The sequence below is a fragment of the Pongo abelii genome, chromosome 2, assembly GCF_028885655.2.
Source record: "Pongo abelii isolate AG06213 chromosome 2, NHGRI_mPonAbe1-v2.0_pri, whole genome shotgun sequence".
Lineage (NCBI taxonomy): Eukaryota > Metazoa > Chordata > Mammalia > Primates > Hominidae > Pongo > Pongo abelii.
Genome location: NC_085928.1, coordinates 208,846,555 through 208,871,236, shown reverse-complemented (window position 1 = coordinate 208,871,236; position 24,682 = coordinate 208,846,555). Strand labels below are relative to the sequence as shown.

Here is a 24,682-nt window from a genome sequence, read left to right as displayed (position 1 = left end):
TCATAATACCTCCCCCAATGTTGACATCTTGCATAATTATAGTACAATATCAAAACCAGGAAACTGATCTTGGTACAATCCACAGAACATATTCACATTTCACAATTTATATATGCATTTACATTTGTGTGTGTGTGTGTATAGTTCTATGCAATTATGCCATATATATAGATTTGCATAACTACTACCTTAATCAAAATAAAGAACTGTTCAATGCTAAAAACTCTCAATAAATTAGGTATTGATGGGACGTATCTCAAAATAATAAGAGCTATCTATGACAAACCCACAGCCAATATCATACTGAATGGACAAAAACTGGAAGCATTCCCTTTGAAAACTGGCACAAGACAGGGATGCCCTCTCTCACCATTCCTATTCAACATAGTGTTGGAAGTTCTGGCCAGGGCAATTAGGCAGGAGAAGGAAATAAAGGGTATTCAATTAGGAAAAGAGGAAATCACATTGTCCCTGTTTGCAGAGGACATGATTGTATATCTAGAAAACCCCACTGTCTCAGCCCAAAATCTCCTTAAGCTGATAAGCAACTTCAGCAAAGTCAATGTACAAAATCAATGTACAAAAATCACAAGCATTCTTATACACCAATAACAGACAAACAGAGAGCCAAATCATGAGTGAACTCCCATTCACAATTGCTTCAAAGAGAATAAAATACCTAGGAATCCAACTTTCCAGGGACGTGAAGGATCTCTTCAAGAACTACAAACCACTGCTCAATGAAATAAAAGAGGATACAAACAAATGGAAGAACATTCCATGCTCATGGGTAGGAAGAATCAATATCGTGAAAATGGCCATACTGTCCAAGGTAATTTATAGATTCAATGCCATCCCCATCAAGCTACCAATGACTTTCTTCACAGAATTGGAAAAAACTACTTTAAAGTTCATATGGAACCAAAAAAGAGCCCGCATCGCCAAGTCAATCCTAAGCCAAAAGAACAAAGCTGGAGGCTTCACGCTACCTGACTTCAAACTATACTACAAGGCCACAGTAACCAAAACAGCATGGTACTGGTACCAAAACAGAGATATAGATCAATGGAACAGAACAGAGCCCTCAGAAATAACGCCACATATCTACAACTATCTGAACTTTGACAAACCTGAGAAAAATAAGCAATGGGGAAAGGATTCCCTATTTAATAAATGGCGCTGGAAAAACTGGCTAGCCATATGTAGAAAGCTGAAACTGGATCCCTTCCTTACACCTTATACAAAAATCAACTCAAGATGGATTAAAGACTTAAACGTTAGACCTAAAACCATAAAAACCCTAGAAGAAAACCTAGGCATTACCATTCAGGACATAGGCATGGGCAAGAACTTCATGTCTAAAACACCAAAAGCAATGGCAACAAAAGCCAAAATTGACAAATGGAATCTAATTAAACTAAAGAGCTTCTGCACAGCAAAAGAAACTACCATCAGAGTGAACAGGCAACCTACAAAATGGGAGAAAATTTTCGCAACCTACTCATCTGACAAAGGGCTAACATCCAGAATCTACAATGAACTTCAACAAATTTACAAGAAAAAAACAAACAACTCCATCAAAAAGTGGGCAAAGGATATGAACAGACACTTCTCAAAAGAAGACATTTATGCAGCCAGAAGACACAGGAAAAAATGCTCACCATCACTGGCCATCAGAGAAATGCAAATCAAAACCACAATGAGATACCATCTCACACCAGTTAGAATGGCAATCATTAAAAAGTCAGGAAACAACAGGTGCTGGAGAGGATGCAGAGAAATAGGAACACTTTTACACTGTTGGTGGGACTGTAAACTAGTTCAACCATTGTGGAAGTCAGTGTGGTGATTCCTCAGGGATCTAGAACTAGAAATACCCTTTGACCCAGCCATCCCATTACTGGGTATATACCCAAAGGACTATAAATCATGCTGCTATAAAGACACATGCACGCATATGTTTACTGCGGCACTATTCATAATAGCAAAGACTTGGAACCAACCCAAATGTCCAACAATGATAGACTGGATTAAGAAAATGTGGCACATATACACCATGGAATACTATGCAGCCTTAAAAAATGATGAGTTCATGTCCTTTGTAGGGACATGGATGAAATTGGAAATCATCATTCTCAGTAAACTATCACAAGGACAAAAAACCAAACACCGCATGTTCTCCCTCATAGATGGGAATTGAACAATGAGAACACATGGACACAGGAAGGGGAACATCACACTCTGGGGACTGTTGTGGGGTGGGGGGAGGGGGGAGGGATAGCATTAGGAGATATACCTAATGCTAAATGATGAGTTAATGGGTGCAGCACACCAGCATGGCACATGTATACATATGTAACTAACGTGCACATTGTGCACATGTACCCTAAAACTTAAAGTATAATAATAATAAAAAAAAGAAAATATAGTGGTTGCAAAACTAGCAATTGGTGGGAGGATTAGAAGCTATAAAAGAGTAGTGTAAGGGAAATGTGTGCTGATTGAAGAGTTCATCAAAGTTAAGGGCACTCAAAAACTTTTGTAAAAAATTAAAAGGTCAACATCAGACATATAAACATGTATCTCAACAAGCATAAAGGGAATACTTAGGAAGACACTATTTATGAGACACTACTTTCCTTTAACAAAGTGCTACTTACTCTTCATCAAAAGTCTAAAATCTCAAGCCTTGAGAGTAAACCAAAAAAATGAATTTGGTCTGGGGAGCATTAAAAAAAAGAGGCAAAGTACAATTCTGACTAACAAAGTTAATCTTAAAATATAGCATATAGGCCAGGTGCGGTGGCTCACGCCTGTAATCCCAGCACTTTGGGAAGACGAGGTGGGCGGATCACAAGGTCAGGAGATCGAGACCATCCTGGCTAATATGGTGAAACCCCGTGTCTACTAAAAAATACAAAAAATTATCCGGGTGTGGCGGTGGGCGCCTGTAGTCCCAGCTACTTAGAAGGCTGAGGCAGGAGAATGTTGTGAACCTGGGAAGCCGAGATCGTGCCACTGCACTCCAGCCTGGGCGACAGAGCAAAACTCCGTCTCAAAATAAATAAATAAATAAATAAAATAAAATACAGCATATAAAGTCTAAATATAACTAAAAATCAGAAGTAGCAGAGCATATTAAATATAAAATTACATTTCACATTTCAACATTTTACTACCTGTATCTTCAAATAAGTCAAATGAGTTACCATGGCCGAGAGGATTCTTTCAATCTAAAAAAAGAAAATGGCTTTCTCCTGCCCAATGAATAGATACACAGGTATCAGAATTTTTTAAAAAAATTCCTTACAATGAGCTATTTTAAGTTTCTTCCATAGCACTAGGGGAATATACATGGTAAAAGTAATAGCAGCAGTAGCAATACTGGTGGTGGTAAGTACTACAGTACAGGCATCAGCAATGTTAGTACCAACAGTTCTGACATGTATTCACTTAATTCACAACAATCCTATGAAATAAGTATCATCGTAACACCCATTTTCAAATTAAGGAATTGAACCATGAGGCCAGCTATTTGGTAAACTTGGTACTCTATATGAAATTCATATACACCTGGCAAAGCCATGATTTAAAACAAAAAAATCAGGTTCTAAAACCTCTGCAAATCTGGTAAGATTAAACATTCACAAAGCATAATAACTGTCTAGGATAGATGATGTCTAGGATTCTTTAAAATTCTGTAAAATTCTCACCAAAAGAAAGGCAATAGAGGGGACTGCTGTATGTTCCTGGGGGAAAAAAGAGATGAAGCTGTTTCAGCTCTCCACAGCACTTCATTGCTACCTCCAAGAGAACTATCCCTCGGTTTTCTTCACTTGAACATACTAATCAAACAAAACACATACAAAAAAGCAAACAGAAAACCTAGAAACTTAAGAAATCAAGGTGTAAAACAGCTTGAGGCTCTAGAATCAGACTGAAATCCTGGCACCACCACTTAACTACCTTGTATGACTTTGAGCAAGTTACTTAATTTCTCTATGCCTCTGATTTCTGTAAAATGGAAATAACAACAAATAACAAAAGCATATATACAGACATACACACATATATATAGTGTATGTATAAAAATTACCAAGCCATATATAGACATACACACATATATGTAAGTGTATGTATAAAAATAACAAAGCCATATATAGACATACACACATATGTAGTGTATGTATAAAAATAACCAAGCCATATATACAGACACACACATATATATACTGTATGTATAAAAATAACCAAACCATATATAGACATACACACATATATATAGTGTATGTATAAAAATAACCAAGCCATAGAGATACACACAAATATATGTAGTGTATGTAGAAAAATAAAGCCATATATACAGACATACACACATATATATACTGTATGTATAAAAATAAAGGCATATACACAGACATACACACTACATATAGTGTATGTATAAAAACAAAGGCATACATACAGACATGTACACATATATAGTGTATGTAGAAAAATACAGTGCTGTGTACCAGGTCCTGTTCTACGCAGTTCACATACGCCTTCTGACTCGTTTAATGTTTTCAGCAACCGTATGTGGTAAATACTACTTACTATCACCTTTCTACAGATGAGGCACTGGGAAATCATCTGCCCACGGTTACACGGTTACAAAGTGGCAGAGGCAGGACCTCAAAGGAGACAGTGTGGATCTGGATTCCATGCTGTCAATCACTAGGAGTACAACCCTCACAGAGTTATCGTGAGGATAAACTGAGTTAATACATAAAATGCTGGCCGGGTGAGGCGGCTCACGCCTGTAGGAGAGGCCGAGGCAGGCAGATCACCTGAGGTCAGGAGTTCGAGACCAGCCTGGCCAACATGGTGAAACCCTGTCTCTACTAAAAATATGAAAATTAGCCAGCCACCAGTGCTGGCGTGTGCCTGTAATCACAACTACTCGGGAGGCTGAGGCAGAAGAACTGCTGGAACCCGGGAGGCGGAGGTTGCAGTGAGCCGAGATCGCACCACTGCACTCCAACCTGGGCGACAGAGCCACACTCCATCTCAAATTATTAATTAAGTTAATTAATTTAATGCTTAGTCCAGGACCTGAACTGAGACAATGTGGTTCTGGGTTCCGTGCTCTCGATCGCTAGAATCCTCACAGAGTTATTATGAGGATAAACTGAGTTAACATATAAAATGCTTAGTACAGGACCTGGTAGGTAGTAAGCACTCAATAAATATTCATTATTACATTATTTCTTGGCCTTACCTCAAAAGGTTTCTCTCTTTTTTTGGGGGGGGGGGGCGGGGGGAGACAGGGTCTCTCTTGCTCTGCCGCCCAGGCTGGAGTGCAGTGGTGCTCACTGCAACATCCGCCCGCGGGTTCCAGCTATTCTCTTGCCTTAGCTGGGATTACAGGCGCTCGGCCACCACGCCCGGCTAATTTTAGTATTTTTAGTAGACACAGGATTTCACCTTGTTGCCCGGGCTGGTCTCGAACTCCTGGGCTCAAGCCATCTGCCCGCCTCCGCCTCCGCCTTCAAAGGGCTGGGATTGCAGGCGTGAGCCACCGCGCCCAGCCCCGGCTTTCTCATTTCTTACAAGCTCAGCAAGGCAAGACTTGAGGCCAAACCTATTATTTCTGATCATTTGCTTAGTTCACAATTGGATTCTGACTGTGGCAATCCTAGAATCAATAGTTCCCATCTCACCTGGAACCAAAAATGTTCCAGATAAACCACAACAAAAGACACACAAGACAAATGGGAAGAAATGAAAACAGAAAGAAGGTTTCCAAGACGGTTATTACCCTAAAGACCGTCCTGGGAAAGGGTACGCCTCGGAATCCACTAGTCAGGTACTTTTCAAACAGCCGAAAAACTGCCGGCCAAACAGCTGGCAGAGCTGACTTACACCCAACGCCATCACTTGAATCCCGACAAAAATGTTCGTACTTTTTAGCCCACCTAAGCTAACCACAGCGGCTGGTGCCTCGGTAGTGTCAGGGCTGGATTTTAACGGAATCACCAACCTCCTGCTTTTTATCTAATCGGCAGGAAACCACGCCACCCTCTTAGATGCGCTCAAGAACCCCACGCTTTACCTGGCTTCTCAGCGAGCCGCAGCAATCATCTCTCCTTCAAAGATGCTTGCTTTTTCCCCCATTAGCCAGCTCTGAGGCCTGGAGAGGGAGACTGTGCTTTTCTAGGCAGCGCTCAATACGCAACAACATCCCACGGGCGGCCGAGCGCTGCTTCCTTTCTGACAGACGCTCCGGGGCCGCGGCCGGAGGTGGCCCCGAGAGTCGCGCCCGGCAGCCATGGCCAGCGCCGGCCTGGAACGCCCGGCGACCAGGGAAAGCTCCGGAAGCGCTGGTTTACCCGACCGCAGCCCCGGCCGGGCTCTCCAAGACCTTTCTTCAGAGAACGGCTCGGTCGGACCATTCCCCTCGCTCCCCGATAACGCCCGCCGCGAACGCGCTCCGGGGAAACCCGCAGACCTCTCCTCACAAAGAGCCGGCGAGCAGCGAGCCGTAGCCCCTCTGGGGAGAAGAGACGCCCCCCGCGACCCCGCGACCCTTCGGGCCCGCAGCGCCCCGGCCCCCGCCTCCACAGCCCCTCCTCCGACAGCCGCGGCGGAGGGGACGCCCGGGTCCCTCGCGGTCCAGCCGGGCACCTGGCGTCGAGCCTGCGCTCCCGGCTGTCCTCGGGGCCTCCGCTCGGGTCCGCCCACCAGCGAGAAAACTCCGCCAGCAACTGCGGCCGACCGCCCCTGCCCCCACAAACCGCGCCGCCGGGTTCCACCCGCGCCCTCCCCCGCACTCCAACTCGGCCCAACTCGGCCCCTCACCCAAAGACATATCTATTTTGTCGAGGTTTTCATTGCTGCGGGCCTTCGGCGGCGGCGAAGAGGTCGCCGTGGCTCCCACCAACCGGGTACCAAACCGGTTCATGGCTGGAGACGTCGCGCTGGGAGCGGGCGCGGGCAAGGCCGGAGTCGCAGGCCTGCCACCTCCCACTCGCGCACGCAGCCCGCCGCACTGAGGGAGCGCGCACGCGCCGGCGCCGTCCTCGGTCTCCACCCGCGGCTGCGGGCGGGGCGGGGCGGGGCGGGGCCACCGACACTCGCGGGCGACCAGAGCGGCCCCGCGCCGTGACTCGCTCCTAGCGGCCCTCGCAGGATCGGACGAGGCATTGCAGCCGCTGCGCTGGGCGCTCGCGAGGACCGCCGTTGTGAGCAGTTCGACTTTCCGCCCAAACTGGGGGATGCTAGACCGCGGGCACCTCTGAATCTTATGCCTTCAGTGATATCATAATCCTCCGTGTCGTTCGCGTCCCTCCTGCTGCAGACACGTCCCCTATACTTCGGTACACACGAGCCTTTCGCGCCCACTGCGATGCAGCCTCGGGAGGCAGGACAGACCCCTGCGAGTGTAGATTGCAGCTGCATCCCAGCTCCCGTCTCCCTGGCACGCTCCTCCACCTACAGCTGCGCTGAGCTGCCGCATCTGAACGCAAAGCAAACGCTGCAGTGACGGTTCCTGCGTCACCTTAACATCCAAAGTAAATGCTAAGGTTTCCCGTGTCTGTACCATCTCTCGATCGGCACTCTGAAAACATTTGGCACGGTGTTTACTACCCTAATAAGACCTCAGCTGCCCTCGGGCGGGGTAAGTACCTCTGTTGATGTAACTGCATTTTCTTCTAATTCATTTGCATTGGGAATGGATAGAAGGGTTCGTTTACTTTTTAATCATCCCTACGGGAAAACAATTTAATATTTGATGAATTCCTGCATGATAACTTTTTTCCGTTTACAACATACGGTATTTCCCTCTCTTCTTACCTCATTCTCCTTCCCTGAAGTAACTGCGTTTATGTGGAAGCATTTAGGTTATATCACCCTCATACAGCTTAAAACTATCTCGGATATTTACATCTAAGGACAATACCAGATGCATTCTGTCCACCTAGAAATCTCTGTCGCCTTTCTCCTCTCCAATTCATAAAATGCAAAAATTCCTTTAGCATGGAAACGAGCCATCTCAAAACCACAGTAGCCTCTGCTTAATTTAGTCATGTCACAATGTCATGTGGCTTCCAACTTCAACACCAATGACACATTTACTATTTTTTGCTTGGGGATCCCATGTTTTAAAATATTTCTTATGCATGTCACACTTAAAAATTAAAGCCAGCTGTTCCAGCTCCCCTTTCCATGCCTGAATTTAAAGCAAAGCTTGCAGTGACAATTTTGCGGTCACCTTAACAATAAAAGTAAATGTGAACGTTTCCTTTATATGCAGCATGGATAAAACCAGGAGTCTTCACACAGATTATGTTTCCAGCTGAAATCAAAGAACCATGACTTTTTTGTAAGCTAGTAGTCTTATCTTGGGGAAATGTATGATTTTTGTTAGGCTTTTGGGAATATTCTAAATAACTTCTTATTCTCAAAGGTTAAGATGTCTCTTTTTTTTCTCATGACAAAGACATAACAATATAGAAAGACTGAACCACACACCTATCAAGGGGCACAAGAAACTTTAATAGTGGAGGAAAGTTGGGACTCGGAAACTCAAGAACAATATTTGGCATGTCAAGGAGAATATCATGTATGTCCTTAGCATAATGTGCTTGATTTTACTACTCTCTCACCCTGAACCCCTTCACTTGACTGGACTGCTAAAAACTAGAGAAACTGGCTCACGCCTGTCATCCCAGCACTTTGGGAGGCCGAAGCGGGCGGATCACCAGAGGTCAGGAGTTTGAGACCAGCCTGACCAACATGGTGAAACCCCGTCTCTACTAAAAAATAAAAAAATTAGCCGGGCATGATGGCGGGCACCTGTAATCCCAGCTACTCGGGAGGCTGAGGCAGGAGAATCGCTTGAACCCAGGAGGCGGAGATTGCAGTGAGCTGAGATCGTGCCATTGCACTCCAGCCTGGGTGACACAGCAAGACTCTATCTCAAAAAAAAAAAAAAAAAAAAAAAAACAACGACTACAGAAACTGGGTTGTGGGCCCAGACCTGAGTTTTATTGAATGACAACTTTTTCACTGACTTTAGTTATTCACTGTATGATTTTGGGAGAGTCTCTGGACCTCATACCCATCTTCAAAACCAGAAAAAGGAGTAATAATAGTGAGTATGAAAAGTATATTTAAAATCCTCTAAGCACAAGTCATTTTTCTACACGTTCACCTTCTCTCACTAGAAATAACTTGTACCATCTCTGCTCATTTGTGAGAGTAAACTACAGAGAGAATCCTCAGGTTAAGTTCTTAATTTTATGGAAGAAAATTAATGCAATTAGAGTTTGGAGGCATTTTGTACTTCAGGTATTTATAGGACAGATAAAAATCCCAAATGTATAAAATCCTCCCTACCACTAATATAATAAAGATTCTCGGCCTGGCGCGGTGGCTCACGCTTGTAATCCCAGCACTTTGGGAGGCCGAGGCCGGTGGATCACTTGAGCCCAGGAGTACGAGACCAGCCTGGGCGACACAGTGAGACCCTGTCTTAAAAAAAAAAAAGATTCTCTTTTATCCTGATCTTCTCCCCCAAACCAAAGCCTTATCCCCAGTCTCTATAGTGCAAAAGGCCATGCTGCAGTATTTCATTAAACAGTCCTAGCTGTTGTGTTTCAGACTTTCAGGTATCCCCGAGGGCTGAGAGTCTTGGGGCCTAGGAGCCATCCCCAGATTCCAGAGGGAAAGGCAAGAAAGCAAGAGTGAAGCATTTTGGGTAATGGTAGGTCTTTTCATACACAAAACAGAACAAAATAGCAACCCGAGACACACACAGTAAAAATAAAGAGGAAGACAAGCCAAGAAATTGGAACTGGGTCCTGTCCAAGAAGTCCACCAGCCAACCACAAGGGCCAGGGTTAAAAGGTCAACCCTGCAATTTTCTGGGGCAGGAGAGGTAGCTATTCATTTAATCATATATTCATTGAGCGTCAGGCACTGTAATAGGCCCTGGGGATTAAAATAAAAAAAAGTGAGCAAGACGGATGCACACCCTATCTTCACACAGCTTGAAGAGCAAGGAATATCTCGGCACCTGCTGTGAACAAGGCCCTGGGCTGGACGTGGGCATTCAGCCTTTGTCTGGTGTACAGCAGTTCCGCAGCTTCGCCTAAGTCAAAATAAACATGGGATCCAAGCAGTTGCCCTTTTAAAAGACTTCGTTTCACCCAATGTAGATAAAACAACCTCCAGGATTGCCAGATAAAATGCAGGGCCAGCTAAATTTGAATTTCAGATAAACAACGGACAATTGTTTAGTACAAATATGACCCAGATTTCAGATAAACAGTGATTTTTTTTTTAACTACAGTAAGTTTCGTGTAATATTTAGGATATATTTACAACAGAGAATCATTTCATTGTGTGAAATAAAATAATTCAAACTTAAAGCTGTTGAAACTTTAAATTATTCTGAGCTTTGAGAGGGACATGGCTATATGGCATGAGTCAAGCAGCATGCAGTTGTAACTTCTGCTTTTTCCTGTAAGTGATCTGGAATGATTGAGGCATGCCAGAGATAAGACCCCTGAGAACATTACACCTCCTCACAGAATATTAAAGGAATCTTCCTTGGAATGTAGCAAGTTATACTAATCAAACTGTTATAACTGTTTCTGCCTATATAAGTGAAATCTTGGCCTCCTCACTTTGGAGCACTGACCCCATTCCTTTGGAATCATGTTTCTGGATAGCTATCCTCAAGCTTTGTGCTGCAGTAAACTTTATACTTAGTAATATTTTCTGAATCTCATTATTGAAGTTTGACATTTGTTTAACTGAAATTCAGGTTTAACTGGGAGTCTTTTATTTTATTTGCTAAATCTGGCAACCTTCTCAACCTCATACTTTTCTTTCTTTCTTTCCTTTTTTGAGACAGAGTCTTACTCTGTTGCCCAGGCTGGAGTGCAGTGGCACGATCTCACTGCAACCTCCGCCTCCCAGGTTTAAGCAGTTCTTTTCCTCAACCTCCCCTATAGCTGAGATTACAGGTGCATGGCACCACGCCCAGCTAATTTTTGTATTTTTAGTAGAGACAGCGTTTCACTATGTTGGCCAGGCTGGTCTCGAACTCCTAACCTCAGGTGATCCACCCGACTCAGACTCCCAAAGTGCTGGCATTACAGGCGTGAGCCACCGCGCCCAGCTCAACCTCATAGTTTTCTGTTAACACTTTCTGGCTCCTTTTTCATAATGTACACAGAAATCTACGTTTCTTCAAAGGTAGTAAACTCTTACACACTTCACCCCTTACCTTTTTATCGGTTTGATTTGCCTTTTTTTTTTTTGAGATGGAGTTTCGCTCTTGTTGCCCAGGCTGGACTGCAGTGGCACGATCTCACCTCACCGCAACCTCTGCCTCCCGGATTCAAGAAATACTCCTGCCTTAGCCTCCCAAGTAGCTGGGATTTCAGGCATGCGCCACCATGCTGAGCTAATTTTGTATTTTTAGTAGAGAGAGTGTTTCACCATGTTGGTCAGGCTGGTCTCGAACTCCCGACCTCAGGTGATCCACCCGCCTCAGCCTCCCAAAGTGCTGGGATTACAGGTGTGAGCCACTGCACCTGGCTTGATTTGCCTTTTAAATCCCCCTTTTCTTTTCTTTCTTTTTTTTTTGAGATGGCGTCTCTCTCTGTCGCCCAGGCTGGAGTGCAATGGCGTGATCTCGGCTCACTGCAACCTCCGCCTCCTGGATTCAAGCAATTCTCCTGCCTCAGCCTCCCGAGTAGCTGGGACTACAGGTGCGTGCCACCACGCCTGACTAAATTTTATATTTTTAATAGAGATGGGGTTTCACCATGTTGGCCAGGATGGTCTCGATCTCTTGACCTCGTGATCTGCCCACCTCGGCCTCCCAAAGTGCTGGGATTACAGGCGTGAAGCCACCGCGCCCAGCCTAAATCCCCCTTTTGTTAGTTTTGAGATATATTTGATAATAAAAGACACACACTGAAAGTATGCAGTTTATACAGGTGTACAGGATATATACCTGTGAAAACACTACGATAATCTGAATAAATATTATTATATATTCATTATTTTCTAAAGTTTTCTTGCTCACCTTTGTAATCCTTACCCCCCACCTACTATCTACGCAACTACTGATCTGTTTTCTGTTGCTGTAGATTAATTTGCATTTTCTAATATTTTTAATAAATGGAATCATACAGTATGTACTTTTTAACTGGATTATTTCACATAGCATAATTGTTTTTTACTTGTATGCCTTTTCTTTTTCTTGCCTTATTGCACTGACTAGGGACTCTAGTATCATGTTTAATTGGAGTAGTGAAAGTGAACATCTTTGCCTTGTTCCCAACCCCAGAGGGAAAGTGTTCAGTCTTTCAACATTAAGTATGATGCTGATTTTTAAAAATGCCTTTTATTAGATTGAGGAAGTTCCCTTCTACTCCTGATTTGCTGAGAGTTAATCATGAATAAATGCTGAGTTTTATCTGATGCTTTTTCTGTATCTAGAGATTATCAAAAGGTTTTTCTTGCAAAATTTATTAATATGGCAAATTACATTGGCTATCAAATTTTGAATGTTGATTTTGTTTTTGAATGTTGATGTTCCAAATATTGCATTTTTGGGATAAACCTACTTGGTCATGGTGTATTATCCTTTTTACATGTTGTTCGATTTGACCTGCTAATATTTTGCCAAGAATTTTGTCTTTTCATGAGTGACACTGGCATGTAATTTCCTTTTCTTGTAATTTATTTGTCTGTTTCTTGTGTTAACTCATTTGCTTTTCAAAAGAGGATATCTAGAAATCATATTGATGTAATATGTATTATACCGGTATATTAAAGAAGTATGGTATAATTTATATTATATGATATATAGATAATATGTATTAGGTATAATAACTAATTATTAGCTAATATTAGTTATTTTTTATTTATTTATTTTTTAGAGTCTCACTCTGTCACCCAGGCTGGAGTCCAGTGGCGCAATCTGGACTCACTGCAACCTCTGCCTCCCAGGTTCAAGCAATTCTCCTGCCTCAGCCTCCCAAGTAGCTGGGATTACAGGCGCCCGCCACCACGCCTGGCTAATTTTTGTATTTTTAGTAGAGACGGGGTTTCGCCATGTTGGTCAGGCTGGTCTTGAACTCCTGACCTCGTGATCCACCCGCCTTGGCCTCCCAAAGTTTTGGGATTACAGGCGTGAGCCACCATGCCTGGCCAATATTAGTTATTAATACACAATAGCTAATTCGTAGCTCCCTTAAACTACTTATATATACACTACAGTTTTTCTTCTCTTTTCTGTTCAATTTTTTCAATTCAACCGGTCTGCTACTGTCTTCTGCTGCAGTAGCTTTTCTTTGCCACTTTGCTGTAGCTTTCTGTCCCTCTTTTGTGTTGCCCTTTTCCTTTGTTGTAAATTTTTCCTGTTCTAGTCTTCTGCCTTTTAATCTCAAAATTTGTTTGTTCATTTATTCATTCATTCAACAGAGTTCGAGGTCCTACTATGTGCAAGACACTGTGCTAGACGCTGGGGATACTGCAGAGAACATGACAGATAGGGTTGCAGGCATAGCTGCTGCCCTTAAGAAACTCAAGACACTGTGCTAGATGCTGGGGATACCGCAGAGAACATGACAGACAGGGTTGCAGGCATAGCTGCTGCCCTTAAGAAACTCAAGAGCTCCGGAGGAGCCTGCCCACCTCAGCTAGCAAGTTTAAAGGAGCACTACTGGCCACTAAGTCCCTGAGCACCAGTTCTGTGTGAGTAGGGAACCTGCTCTGGGTGGACAAGGGAACTTGAAGGGGAATTCTTCCTGGACTCAGGGGTGGGACCTCTCAGCTTATTAGGCCTTGCCCTCCCTGGGGAAGGCAGGAGTCTTGACCACCAGGGATTCTAGATTGACTCACTGAATGACCAGCTGTGGCATTTTCCAAAGCTAAGCAAATTTACATAAAGTGCAAAATTCCCCCCATTTACATAAAACTGTTTGTTTTTCAAAGATATCCTCAATTTGTACTGGATAGATTAGTAGTCCAGGAAGGCTCAGGGAGCCAGGATTCTTGGGTCATGGGTCTTCAGGCATTCCTTCTTCTCCCAGGCTTCTTCTCTCTTTGCCCCTCAGGTTCCCTGCTCTGGGATGAGGAGCCCAGGCTGGGGGAGACTAACTAAAGCACAGCGTCTTGCACATAGCAGCCACTCAAGCTCTGGCCCTCTTCATGCAGTGGAGGGTCCCTTCTGTGCAGCTTTACTCAGCTAGAGTTGCAGGAAGCTGGGGCAGGGACAAAATGAACATTCGTCAACTATGTTAAGGATTTGCTCAGTCTAGAAATAAGATTTTTTTTTTTTTTGAGGCAGTCTCACTTTGTCACCCAGGCTGGAGTGCAGTGGCGGGATCTCGGCTCACTGAAACCTCCGCTTCCCAGATTCAGGTGATTCTCCTGCCTCGGCCTCCCGAGTGGCTGGGATTACAGGCGTCCACCACCACGCCCAGCTGATTTTTGTATTTTTAGTAGAGATGGGGTTTCACCATGCTGGCCAGGCTGGCCTCGAACTTCTGACCTCAAGTGATCCGCCCACCTCGGCCTCCTAAAGTGCTGCAATTACAGGCGTGAGCCACTGCACTCAGCTTAGAAATAAGATTTTTAAAATTTTCATTTTAACATTAAAAATTGCACATTTTCTTTGGGAGGCAGAGGCGGGCAGATCACGAGGTCAGGAGATCGAAACCATCCTGGCTAACACGGTGAAACTCCATCTCTACTAAAAATACAAAAAATTAGCTGGGCGTGGTGGCAGGCGCCTGTAGTCCCAGGTACTCGGGAGGCTGAGGCAGGAGAATAGCTTGAACCAGGGAGGCAGAGGTTGCAGTGAGCCGAGATCGCGCCACTGCACTCCAGCCTGGGTGACAGAGCGAGACTCTGTCTCAAAAAAAAAGAAAAAGCACACATTTTTATCCATTGTTCATGGCTGGCAAAGTGTTCCTATATAGTATTTTGGGGGTTTTTTTTTTTTTTTTTTTTGAGACGGAGTCTTGCTCTGTTGCAGTGGTGCAATCTCTGGAGTGCAGTGGTGCGATCTCAGCTCACTGCAACGTCTGCCTCCTGGCTTCAAGGGATTCTCCTGCCTCAGCCTCCCAGGTAGCTGGGATTACAGGCACCCACAACCACGCCTGGCTAATTTTTAGTAGAGACAGGATTTCACCATGTTAGCCAGGCTGGTCTTGAACTCCTGACCTCAAGTGATCCTCCCACCTCGGCCTCCCAAGGTGCTGGGATTACAGGTGTGAGCCACCTCGCCTGGCTGGTTCCTATATAATTGAATAAATGAACCACTACTAAATGCTTAGAGGGGATGGAAATGTTGCTGTAAAGACAGAATAAAAGCTAAGTAATTAAAACTTGGCAAAATTCTTCAAAAGCTTTTAAAGTCATCTCATCAGATGAACTACTATAAGCTTTATATATGCCTAACAGAAAAAGAATTTGGTAAATCAGTAAATTTGGTAAAGTCAGTGAATTGGTCATTTGGCAAAATTGGCTTAAAAGACTTTTAGAAATGCTACCTATGGGGAAAACATAAATTAATTTTAAACTATCTTTAAAGTTAATCATTACGAGATTAAAAATTTCCATGTGAAACACTAAAATTTTTGTTATATTTAGCAGGATACAGTCATAAGAAAACAAAACCATACTAAGATCATTGTTTTTTTAGGTCTCCATGAAAGCAGAACCTTGACTATTTTTTAAACTTGTAAATCTAGAGAAAAGTTGCAAAAATAGCGCAATGAATACCCATATATCCTCTACTTCACCAATTATTAATGTTTTGCCACATTTGCTTTCTCTCTGTATAGAGATAGATGTTATTAGTTGCTGTTAGACAATTTGAGAGGAAGTTGCAGAAATTATGACTCTTTAGAATCTATTTCTAAGGGCTGTGTGCAGTGGCTCACATGTGTAATCCCAGCACTTTGGGAGGCTGAGATGGGCAGGTCACTTGAGGTCAGGAGTTCGAGACCAGCCTGGCCAACATGATGAAACCCCGTCTCTACTAAAAATATAAAAACTAACTGGGCGTGGTGGCATGCACCTGTAATCCCAGCTACTCGGGAGGCTGAGGCAGGAGAATTGCTTGAACCCAGGAGGCACAGGTTGCAATGAGCTGAGATTGTGCCACTGCACTCCAGCCTGGGCAACACAGCAAGACTGTCTCAAAAAAAAAAAAAAGAGAATATATTTCTAGGGATATTCCTTAACATAACCATGCTAAAATTACCAAGTTTAGAAAATTTAACATTGATGCAGTACTATTATCCAATTATGGTTCATGTTCAAATTTTGCCAATTATACTAAAAAATTTCTTTTTTTCTTTTTCTTTTCTTTCTTTTTTTTTTTTTTTTTGAGACGGAGTGTTGCCTTGTTGCCCAGGATGGAGTGCAATGGCATGATCTCTCAGCTCACTGCAACCTCCGCCTCCCAGGTTAAAGAGATTCTCCTGCCTCAGCCTCCCGAGTAGCTGGGATTACAGGCGTCTGCCACCATGCCCAGCTAATTTTTAGTATTTTGTATTTTCAGTGGACCCATGATCCAGCCTGAGTGACAGAGCGAGACTCCATCTCAAAAGAAAAAAAAAAAAAAGGAAGGGGTTCAGGATTATGAGGGAAAGTAGAGGGATGGGATAGGTGAATGCATGGCTAGTGCAGATTATTGTCATGTTTATTAATGGCTTTAAAGAAAATCCAGTACATGTAACTTGAGCTTGGACATATGAGAAAAAGCCTGTTTTCCAGCCTTTTTGCTACAATTTTAGTTTTAGGATTTCCTTTTTTTCCCCTGGAAACAGTCTCACTCTGTCACCCAGGGTGGAGTGCAGTGGTACAATCTCAGCTCACTGCAACCTCTACCTCACGGGTTCAAACGATTCTCATGCCTCAGCCACCCAAGTAGCTGGGATTACAGGCGTGTGCCACTACACCCGGCTATTTTTTCTTTGTATTTTTAGTAGAGACAGGATTTCACTATGTTGGCCAGGCTGGTTTCGAACTCCTGGTGTCAAGTGACCCGCCTGCCTGGGCCTCCCAGTGTTGAGATTACAGGCGTGAGCCACCGCTTCTGGCCCCTAGGATTTCCTGATAGAGCTGATTGCCTTTTTTTTTTGAGACGGAGTCTCGTTCTGTCACCCAGGCTGGAGTACAGTGGCGTTATCTCGGCTCACTGCAAGCTCCGCCTCCCGGGTTCATGCCATTCTCCTGCCTCAGCCTCCCGAGTAGCTGGGACTAGAGGCGCCCGCCACAGCGCCCGACTAATTTTTTGTTGTATTTTTAGTAGAGACGGGGTTTCACCGTGTCAGCCAGGATAGTCTCCATCTCCTGACCTCGTGATCTGCCCGCCTTGGCCTCCCAAAGTGCTGGGATTACAGGCATGAGCCACCACGCCCGGCCTTTTTTTTTTTTTTTCCTTTTTTCAGACGAAGTCTTGCTCTTATCGCCCAGGCTGGAGTGCAGTAGCACGATCTCGGCTCACTGCAAGCCCTGCCTCCTGGGTTCAAGCCATTCTCCTGCCTCAGCCTCCTGAGTAGCTGGGATTACAGGCGTCTGCGACCACGCCCGGCTAATTTTTTTGTATTTTTTAGTATGCCTGTAATCCCAGCACTTTGGGAGGCCGAAGCCGGCGGATCACCTGAGGTCGGGAGTTCAAGACCGGCCTGACCAACATGGAGAAACCCTGTCCCTACTAAAAAATACAAAATTAGCCAGGCGTGGTGGCGGATGCCTGTAATCCCAGCTGCTCAGGAGGCTGAGGCAGGAGAATCACTTGAACCTGATCACACCATTGCACTCCAGTCTAGGCAACAAGAGCGAAACTCTGTCTCAAAAATAAATAAATAAATAATATGGTGTTAATTTGGGATTATACTGTATGCCAAAAAATAAAGTTCATACATTTATAGAACTAGAAGTAAGGCCAGGTATGGTGCCTCATGCCTGTAATCCCAATACTTTTTGGGTGACTGAGGCAGGAGGACTGCTTGAGCCCAGGAATTTGAGACCAGCTTAGGCAACATAGTGAGACCCTGTCTCTACCAAAAATGTAAAAAAAAAAAATTAGCTGGGCATAGTGGCACTCCTGTGGTCCCAGCTACTTGGGAAGCTGAGGTGAGAGGATCCGCTTGAGGAGGTTGAAGCTGCAGTGAGCTGTGGTAGCGCCACTGCACCCCAGCCTGGGTGACAGAGCAAGACTGCGTCTCCAAAAGAGAAGAAAGTCACAGAAGATAGAGAAATCCCAATGAGTAATAATGCCCCTTTCTTAAAGAAGTATAATCGTTTAGTAGGAAAATGAGAAAGTTTGAAAGCGAGTATTTTTTAACCTAAATGAAATCATAAATTGCTTTAAGAGGCTCTTTCATTTCATTTTTAATTGCCAAAACACTTTTCTCGTTTGAAAATACCTAAAAGCCATATATTATTTTAATAGAGTCATTAGTTTTTCACGGAGTTATTCTTGATCCCTCTTTCTCCCTCACTTGCCACAGTCAGTCCTTTATAGAGTAGTGCTGATTCTGTTGCCTTCACATTGCTCTAATCTGAGCCTCCTTGTTCTCTTCAACCGCTGCTGTAGTTTAAGCCTGGGTTTGCAAACTAGCAACTCAAGGGCCACCTTTAGCCTACAGACAACCTGTGTTTGGCCTGTGCAAAGTTGAAAGTTTAAAAAATTTGTTGTCAACGTTTAAAAATTTGGAAGTTGTGCTTAAAAACGCAGATCCTAGCTTCTTTTAAAAAATCAAAATATCATAGCTAGGTGTGGTGGCTCGCACCTGTAGTTCCAGCTATTCAGGAGGCTGAAGAAGGACTGCTTGAGCCCAGGAGTTCCAGGCTGCAGGGAGCTATGATTGCGCCACTGCACCCCAGCCTGGGCGACAGAGAGAGACCCCCGTCTTTGAAAAAGAAAAAAGAGAAACCAGAGTATCTGGCAACCCTAGGCCCACATGTTGTTTCTTTCAACTGGTTGGCTTCACTTCTTAGCATTACTTGGTTATCCCCCATAAGGATGACCAGTCTCCTCTATCTAGCCTTCCACCGTTACCTCAATATAGTATTATATCTGCCCCATCTCCTGTCCACATTGTCAAAAGTGGCTTTCTCATCAGATTCGATCAAATCACTTCTTGATTTGCATATGCTTGATTTGCTGATTGTTTTCAGGATAAAATCCAAACTCCTTAAAATGGCATTTCATGATCTGGTTTCCCCGCACCAGAATGCCCACACTTGCAGTTCCCAAGCCAGCACTTCCTTGCTTGTATCTGCCGTGTTGCTCTCTCCACCTTCTCTTCTTTCTCCTGGCTAACCCGTACTCAGCCTTCAAAACTCTGCGTTGACATCCATCTTCCGAGAGCCCCCAGAAGCCTTTCTCTCCTGCTCTTTTATGACCCCAAAGCAACCTGTGCTCTTGTTTGTGAGCGCTTCATTTAAATGCTCGAGGTCTCCAAACACCACCAGCGGACACTAAGCCACGGCGGGCTGAGTGGGGTTAATCGTAACGGGATTAGATTAGCGTTACTGCCTAGTCTACATCTCGGAGTGAGTTCGGTCCCCAGCATGTAATGTCATGGGGGTGAGTAAGGGTCCGTCCCGGCACAGATCCCTGAGACCACTGTCCCCAGCCGCTTGCAAGCCGGCCCAGCCAACCACCGGGTGCATAGTAATCCACGAGCGCGGCCTGGGATTGGAGGGCGCGGCCTGCGGGAGCGGCCTGGGATTGGAGGGCGCGGCCTGCGGGAGCGGCCTGGGATTGGAGGGCGAGGCCTGCGGGAGCGGCCTGGGATTGGAGGGCGCGGCCTGCGGGAGCGGCCTGGGGTTGGAGGGCGCGGCCTGCGGGAGCGGCCTGGGATTGGAGGAGCGCGGTCTGCGAGCGCGGCCTGGGATTGGAGGGCGCGGCCAGCGAGCGCGGCCTGGGATTGGAAGGCGCGGCCTGCGGGAGCGGCCTAGCCTCGGAGGGCTTGCCGGGAGCTGTAGTCCCCGGAGCCGGAAGTGGGGGTGGCCGGGATAGAAGCCGCAGCCCAGGCGGCAGTCGCTGCCGCTGCCGCCGCCCGGGTGTAGCGCATCACCCGGAGCCCACCGGCCGCAGGTGCGTCCTCCGGCCCCAGGGGGCCCCGGGAGCCCTGAAGGGCGAAGCGGCAGGGACGCCTCTCTTGGGGAAGAGGCGGCCTCGCCGCCCCGGATGCGGCCGGAGGGCGCGGGAATGGAGCTCGGAGGCGGCGAGGAGCTCCTGCCTGAGGAGAGCAGGTGGGCTGGGAGCCGCCGCGGAGTCGGGGCAGCGACAGGCGCCGGAGCCCCGGGAGGCTTGGGAGGGCGCGGGGTCACGGAGAGAAGGGCCGGGCGCGACGAGTCTTGAGGACGACGGCTGCGGAGGACTTGTTTGGGAAGCATTTCGCAGAGGAGGGACGGGCGGGGCGGGGATGGGACGAAGGAACGGGCTTAGGGTGAGGAGGGTGGGTGGGATTTGCGGAGGGCAAGGGCAGCAGAGGAGGGTGAAGCTCAGATCCAAGACTGCTGGAGAGGAGGTGGCTGCTGAGAGACTGGGCGAAGAGGCCAGAGGGGTGCAGTGAGGTTTTATAGGCCAGAGTCTATAGATAGGGGCAGGGCACCACCCTGACTGAAACTTGCCGTGACAGCAAGTGGGGCCAACGCGAAGAGGATGTGAGAATTCCTGGGAGCAGAGGTGAAGCGTTATGAGTGGCCTCGGAAGAAGCTTAGGCAGAGATGAGCGTGGGGATGAAGGCGAGGAGAGCCTGGGGAGAAAGTGAGCGAGTGTCATGGCAGTGCGGTGGGGGCGGGGGCTGCTAATGAGACCAGAAACTCTGCACTTTGTCATTGCCGAATCCCTGTCAGAGAGTGGCAGGACCTCTGTGTCATTTCCTTTTCGTCTTCAAACCTGTCACTTCTTCCTCACAATGCAAACGAAGCAAGTTCACATTTATTTATGTGGAACCATGTCAGAAAGCTCATATCTTTTAGAAATTGGGGGATTTAAAATATAAAAACTACTTTGGACCGGGTGCGGTGCCTCACACCTGTAATTCCAGCACCTTAGGGGAGGCCGAGGCGGGTCGCTTGAGTCCAGGAGTTTGAGACCAGCCTAGGTAACCTAGGGAGATCCCCGTCTCTACAAAAATACAAAAATTAGCTCGGCGTGGTGGTGCTCACCTGTGGTGCCAGCTACTCGGGAGGCTGAGGCGAGAGGATCACTTGAGTCCAATAGGTCGAGGCTGCATTGAGCCGAGATCGCACCACTACACTCCAGCCTGGGCGACAGAGGAAGACCCTGTCTTCAAAAAACAAAAAGCCGAAAAAACCCCGAACTACTTTGACTAAATGATGAATCGGAGTCTGTAGAGATGCCTTCCATATTTAGGGTTTGCTTCATTAATAACTCTGGTCTTAATCTTTTAAAGAGGCTGGAATGCTGACAGGTGAGAGCAGGAATGTGGCTTAAGGGAGTCATACTTGACATTTATTATTTTATTTTTATTTTATTTTTTGAGACAGAGTCTCACCCTGTCCCCCAGACTGGAGCGCAGTGCCGTGAACACGGCTCACTGCAGCCTCCAACTCTTGGGCTCAAGCGATTATACTATCTCAGCTTCCCAAGTAGCTGGGGATATAGGTGCCAGCTACCACATCTGGCTAATTTTAAAAACTTTTTTGTAGAGACAGGGTCTCACCATATTGCCCAGGCTCAAGCGATTCTCCACCCCACGTCGGCCTCCCAAAGTGCTGGAATTACAGGTGTGAGCCACCAAGCCTGACCTCACTTGACATTTAGAAACAGTTGCAGATATAATGATGGTCTCAGGAGCAGCTGGGATCCAAAAACTAGAAGCAGAATATTTACCTCTGAGAAAATATCAACAAGGGAAGATTTATGAGATGTTCCTGGGTGAAGACTTGGTATTTTTAAGGGTGACTCTACTTTTATGTGCAAAGTGGCCTGTTGAACAAAACCTGGACTGACAAGACTTTGGGGCTCCTGCCTGAGATCTGAGAATGATTTGTGCCAAGTGAAACTGAACATCTTACTTCCCTTTTCCATGTTTCAGTTTCTGCTTTGCCTATTTGTCTATTTTTTCTTCCTGCAGATGTCTGTGACGTGCTTCGTGTGAAAGGTCCCATGTAAATTCTAAACAAGTTTTAGGGTTATTTTGATTTCCCTCTACCACTTCATGTGAGGGAGGCTGGGTTAGTTATTTTTTTAATGTATGTAACAAACGCACATTACCACATGTATGTAACAATACCACATGCCAGGTATTGTTTTAAGGTATTAAGATATGAATACTGTGTTAACTTCTTTAATCCCTATAACTATTGTATGTGGTCGGTACTACTGTTATCACTGTGTCACAGATGAGAAAGCTGAGAAATGGACAGGGTAAGTAACTTGCCAAGGTTGTACAGCGAATCCCTGGCAGAACTGGATTCAAACCCAGGCAGTTCGGCACCAGAGTCTGCGCTTTTTTTTTTTTTCCTTTTTTTAGAGACAGGGTCTCACTATGTTGCCTAGGCTGGTCTCAAACTCCTGGGCTCAAGATATTCTCCAGCCTTGGCCTCTCAAAGTGCTGAGGTTACAGGCATGAGCAACGGCCCAAGAGACTGTACTTTTTTTTTTTTTTTTTTTGAGATAGAGTCTTGCTCTGTCGCCAAGGCTGGAGTGCAGTGGCACCGTCTTGGTTCACTACAACCTCCGCCTCCCGGGTTCAAGCAATTCTCCTGCCTCAGCTTCCCAAGTAGCTGGGATTACAGGTGACCACCACCACGCCCAGCTAATTTTTTGTATTTTTAGTAGAGACGGGGTTTCGCCATGTTGGCCAGGCTGGTCTCAAACTCCTGACCTCAGATGATCTACCAGCCTCGGCCTTCCAAAGTGCTGGGATTACAAGCGTGAGCCACGGCGCCTGGCCCGAGTCTGTACTTTTAATACTTACTCGATGCTGCCTCTCACTATGCTAATAGTGACGAAGGAAGTGACAAAAGATAGTGAATCAATTTCACAGCATTCTGTGCCTGTCATTCAGACCAGTAGGATAGCTCCTTTGCAGAATCTTTTCCTGTCTTTTATTCTTTTTATGATTGCCTCTTAACCAAAAAACTTTAATCAAAACTTAATTGTAGTAGTGGGGTTATCCTCACAAAGTCACTCACGTCATTGTTATAGGCATACTGTGTTGGTGGCTGGGTTAATTCAGAATGCGTCGTTTAATGAGGCTTCATGGTACTGATGGCCTCCTTAGCTCCAGATACACAACTGGTAAATACATTCCTTATGCCTATTAATTGAGGCTTTGTGACTGAGTTACTGCAAACATAACCTTTCTATGGCCAATGAAATACCCGGTTCAGAAACAGTCTTCTTGATGAGATAGCATCATTTTTATTTATTTATTTATGTATTTTAAAGATAGGGTCTCACTGTGTCACTCAGGCTGGAGTACAATAGTGCAATCATAGCTCACTGCAGCCTCAAACTCCTGGGCTCAGGTGATCTTCCCACTTCAGCCTCCTCAGTAGCTAGGACTACAGGTGTGTGCCACCACTCCCAGCTAATTTTTTATTTTTTCAGATTTTTTGTAGTGACAGAGTCTCACCACGTTGCCTAGGCTAGTCTCAAACTCCTGGCCTCAAGGGATCTTGCCGCCTTGGCCTCCCAGAGCACTGGGATTACAAGCATGAGCCACTGTGCCCAGCCAGTAGTGTCATTTTAAAAATGAAGGATGAAACTTTTCAGTATATTTTCCTTAAGTAGTTGATATAATGAAATGTGAATAAGCTTTAATGTCAGACCTGCATTTGAATCCTAGTTCAATTAATTTGGCTTAACTTGATCAAGTTACTTAACCTGCCTGAGTAGGAAGAATAATGCTTTCCTGCCTGAGAAGTTTTGAGGATTCAATAAAACAATGTGCATAAAGCTCCTGAGAGCCTGATACGTAGGAAGTAGAAAAAATGTCGAATCCATCCCCTGCTAGTCTTTTTGAAATAAGGCGAGTGTCTCCCCCACAAGTGACTGTTTGCAAGGGTATCACTTGTTCTTCCTCTTTCCAGTGGCTCCTTCATCCGAGTTGAACACATTGGGACCGAGTGTTGGCTTAGCTTCCCACTTACCCCAGGAATGTGCTTATGTGATGGGCTTCCCTATTGTTTTCCGTCTAGCTATCACTCCAGCAAGATGCTGTGGAGCTTAGAGATGATACTTCACTTTCCCTCCGTTTCCTAAATGCCAGTTATTTTGAGGTTGCCTGGTGAAACTACTACACTACGCTGGGCGCGGTGGCTCAACGCCTGTAACCCCAACACTTTGGGAGGCCGAGGCGGGTGGATCACGAGGTCAGGAGATCGAGACCATCCTGGCTAACACGGTGAAACCCCGTCTCTACTAAAATACAAAAAATTAGCCGGGCATGGTGGCGGGCGCCTGTAGTCCCAGCTACTGGGGAAGCTGAGGCAGGAGAATGGCGTGAACCCGGGAGGCGGAGCTTGCAGTGAGCCGAGATTGTGCCACTGCACTCCAGCCTGGGCAACAGAGCGAGACTCCGTCTCAAAAAAACCAAACTACTAGACTGGTAAACTGCTAAAGGAATGGTCTTTCTGGCATTGCTCTGTCTCCCTAGACCACCTTGGC

At 45.6% G+C, this 24,682-nt stretch overlaps 2 protein-coding genes across 13 annotated transcripts in view; one reads left to right on the top strand and one right to left on the bottom strand.

Moving 5' to 3' along the window:
- The window catches only part of FYTTD1 (forty-two-three domain containing 1), a 38,729-nt gene extending 31,634 nt beyond the window's left edge, over nucleotides 1–7,095 (bottom strand). The window contains exon 1 of one of the 3 annotated variants that reach the window (XM_063721602.1): nucleotides 6,841–7,095. In XM_063721602.1, coding sequence (XP_063577672.1) covers nucleotides 6,841–6,943 — 103 coding nt within the window. In that variant the 5' untranslated portion in view covers nucleotides 6,944–7,095. 3 annotated transcript variants of the gene reach the window in all.
- Nucleotides 7,096–7,469: 374 nt separating this feature from the next.
- RUBCN (rubicon autophagy regulator) overlaps nucleotides 7,470–24,682 on the top strand; it is a 74,559-nt gene continuing 57,346 nt past the window's right edge. For 9 of the 10 annotated variants that reach the window (XM_054551091.2, XM_054551088.2, XM_054551086.2 and 6 more), the window contains exon 1: nucleotides 20,030–20,289. Coding sequence is in view for 8 of the 10 variants with exons in the window: in XM_054551088.2 (XP_054407063.2) it covers nucleotides 20,225–20,289 (65 nt within the window). In the remaining 2 variants the exon portion in view is untranslated. Of the gene's footprint in view, nucleotides 7,661–20,029; nucleotides 20,290–24,682 lie in introns of those variants that run through there. The other variant, XM_054551089.2, reaches the window with a different exon arrangement.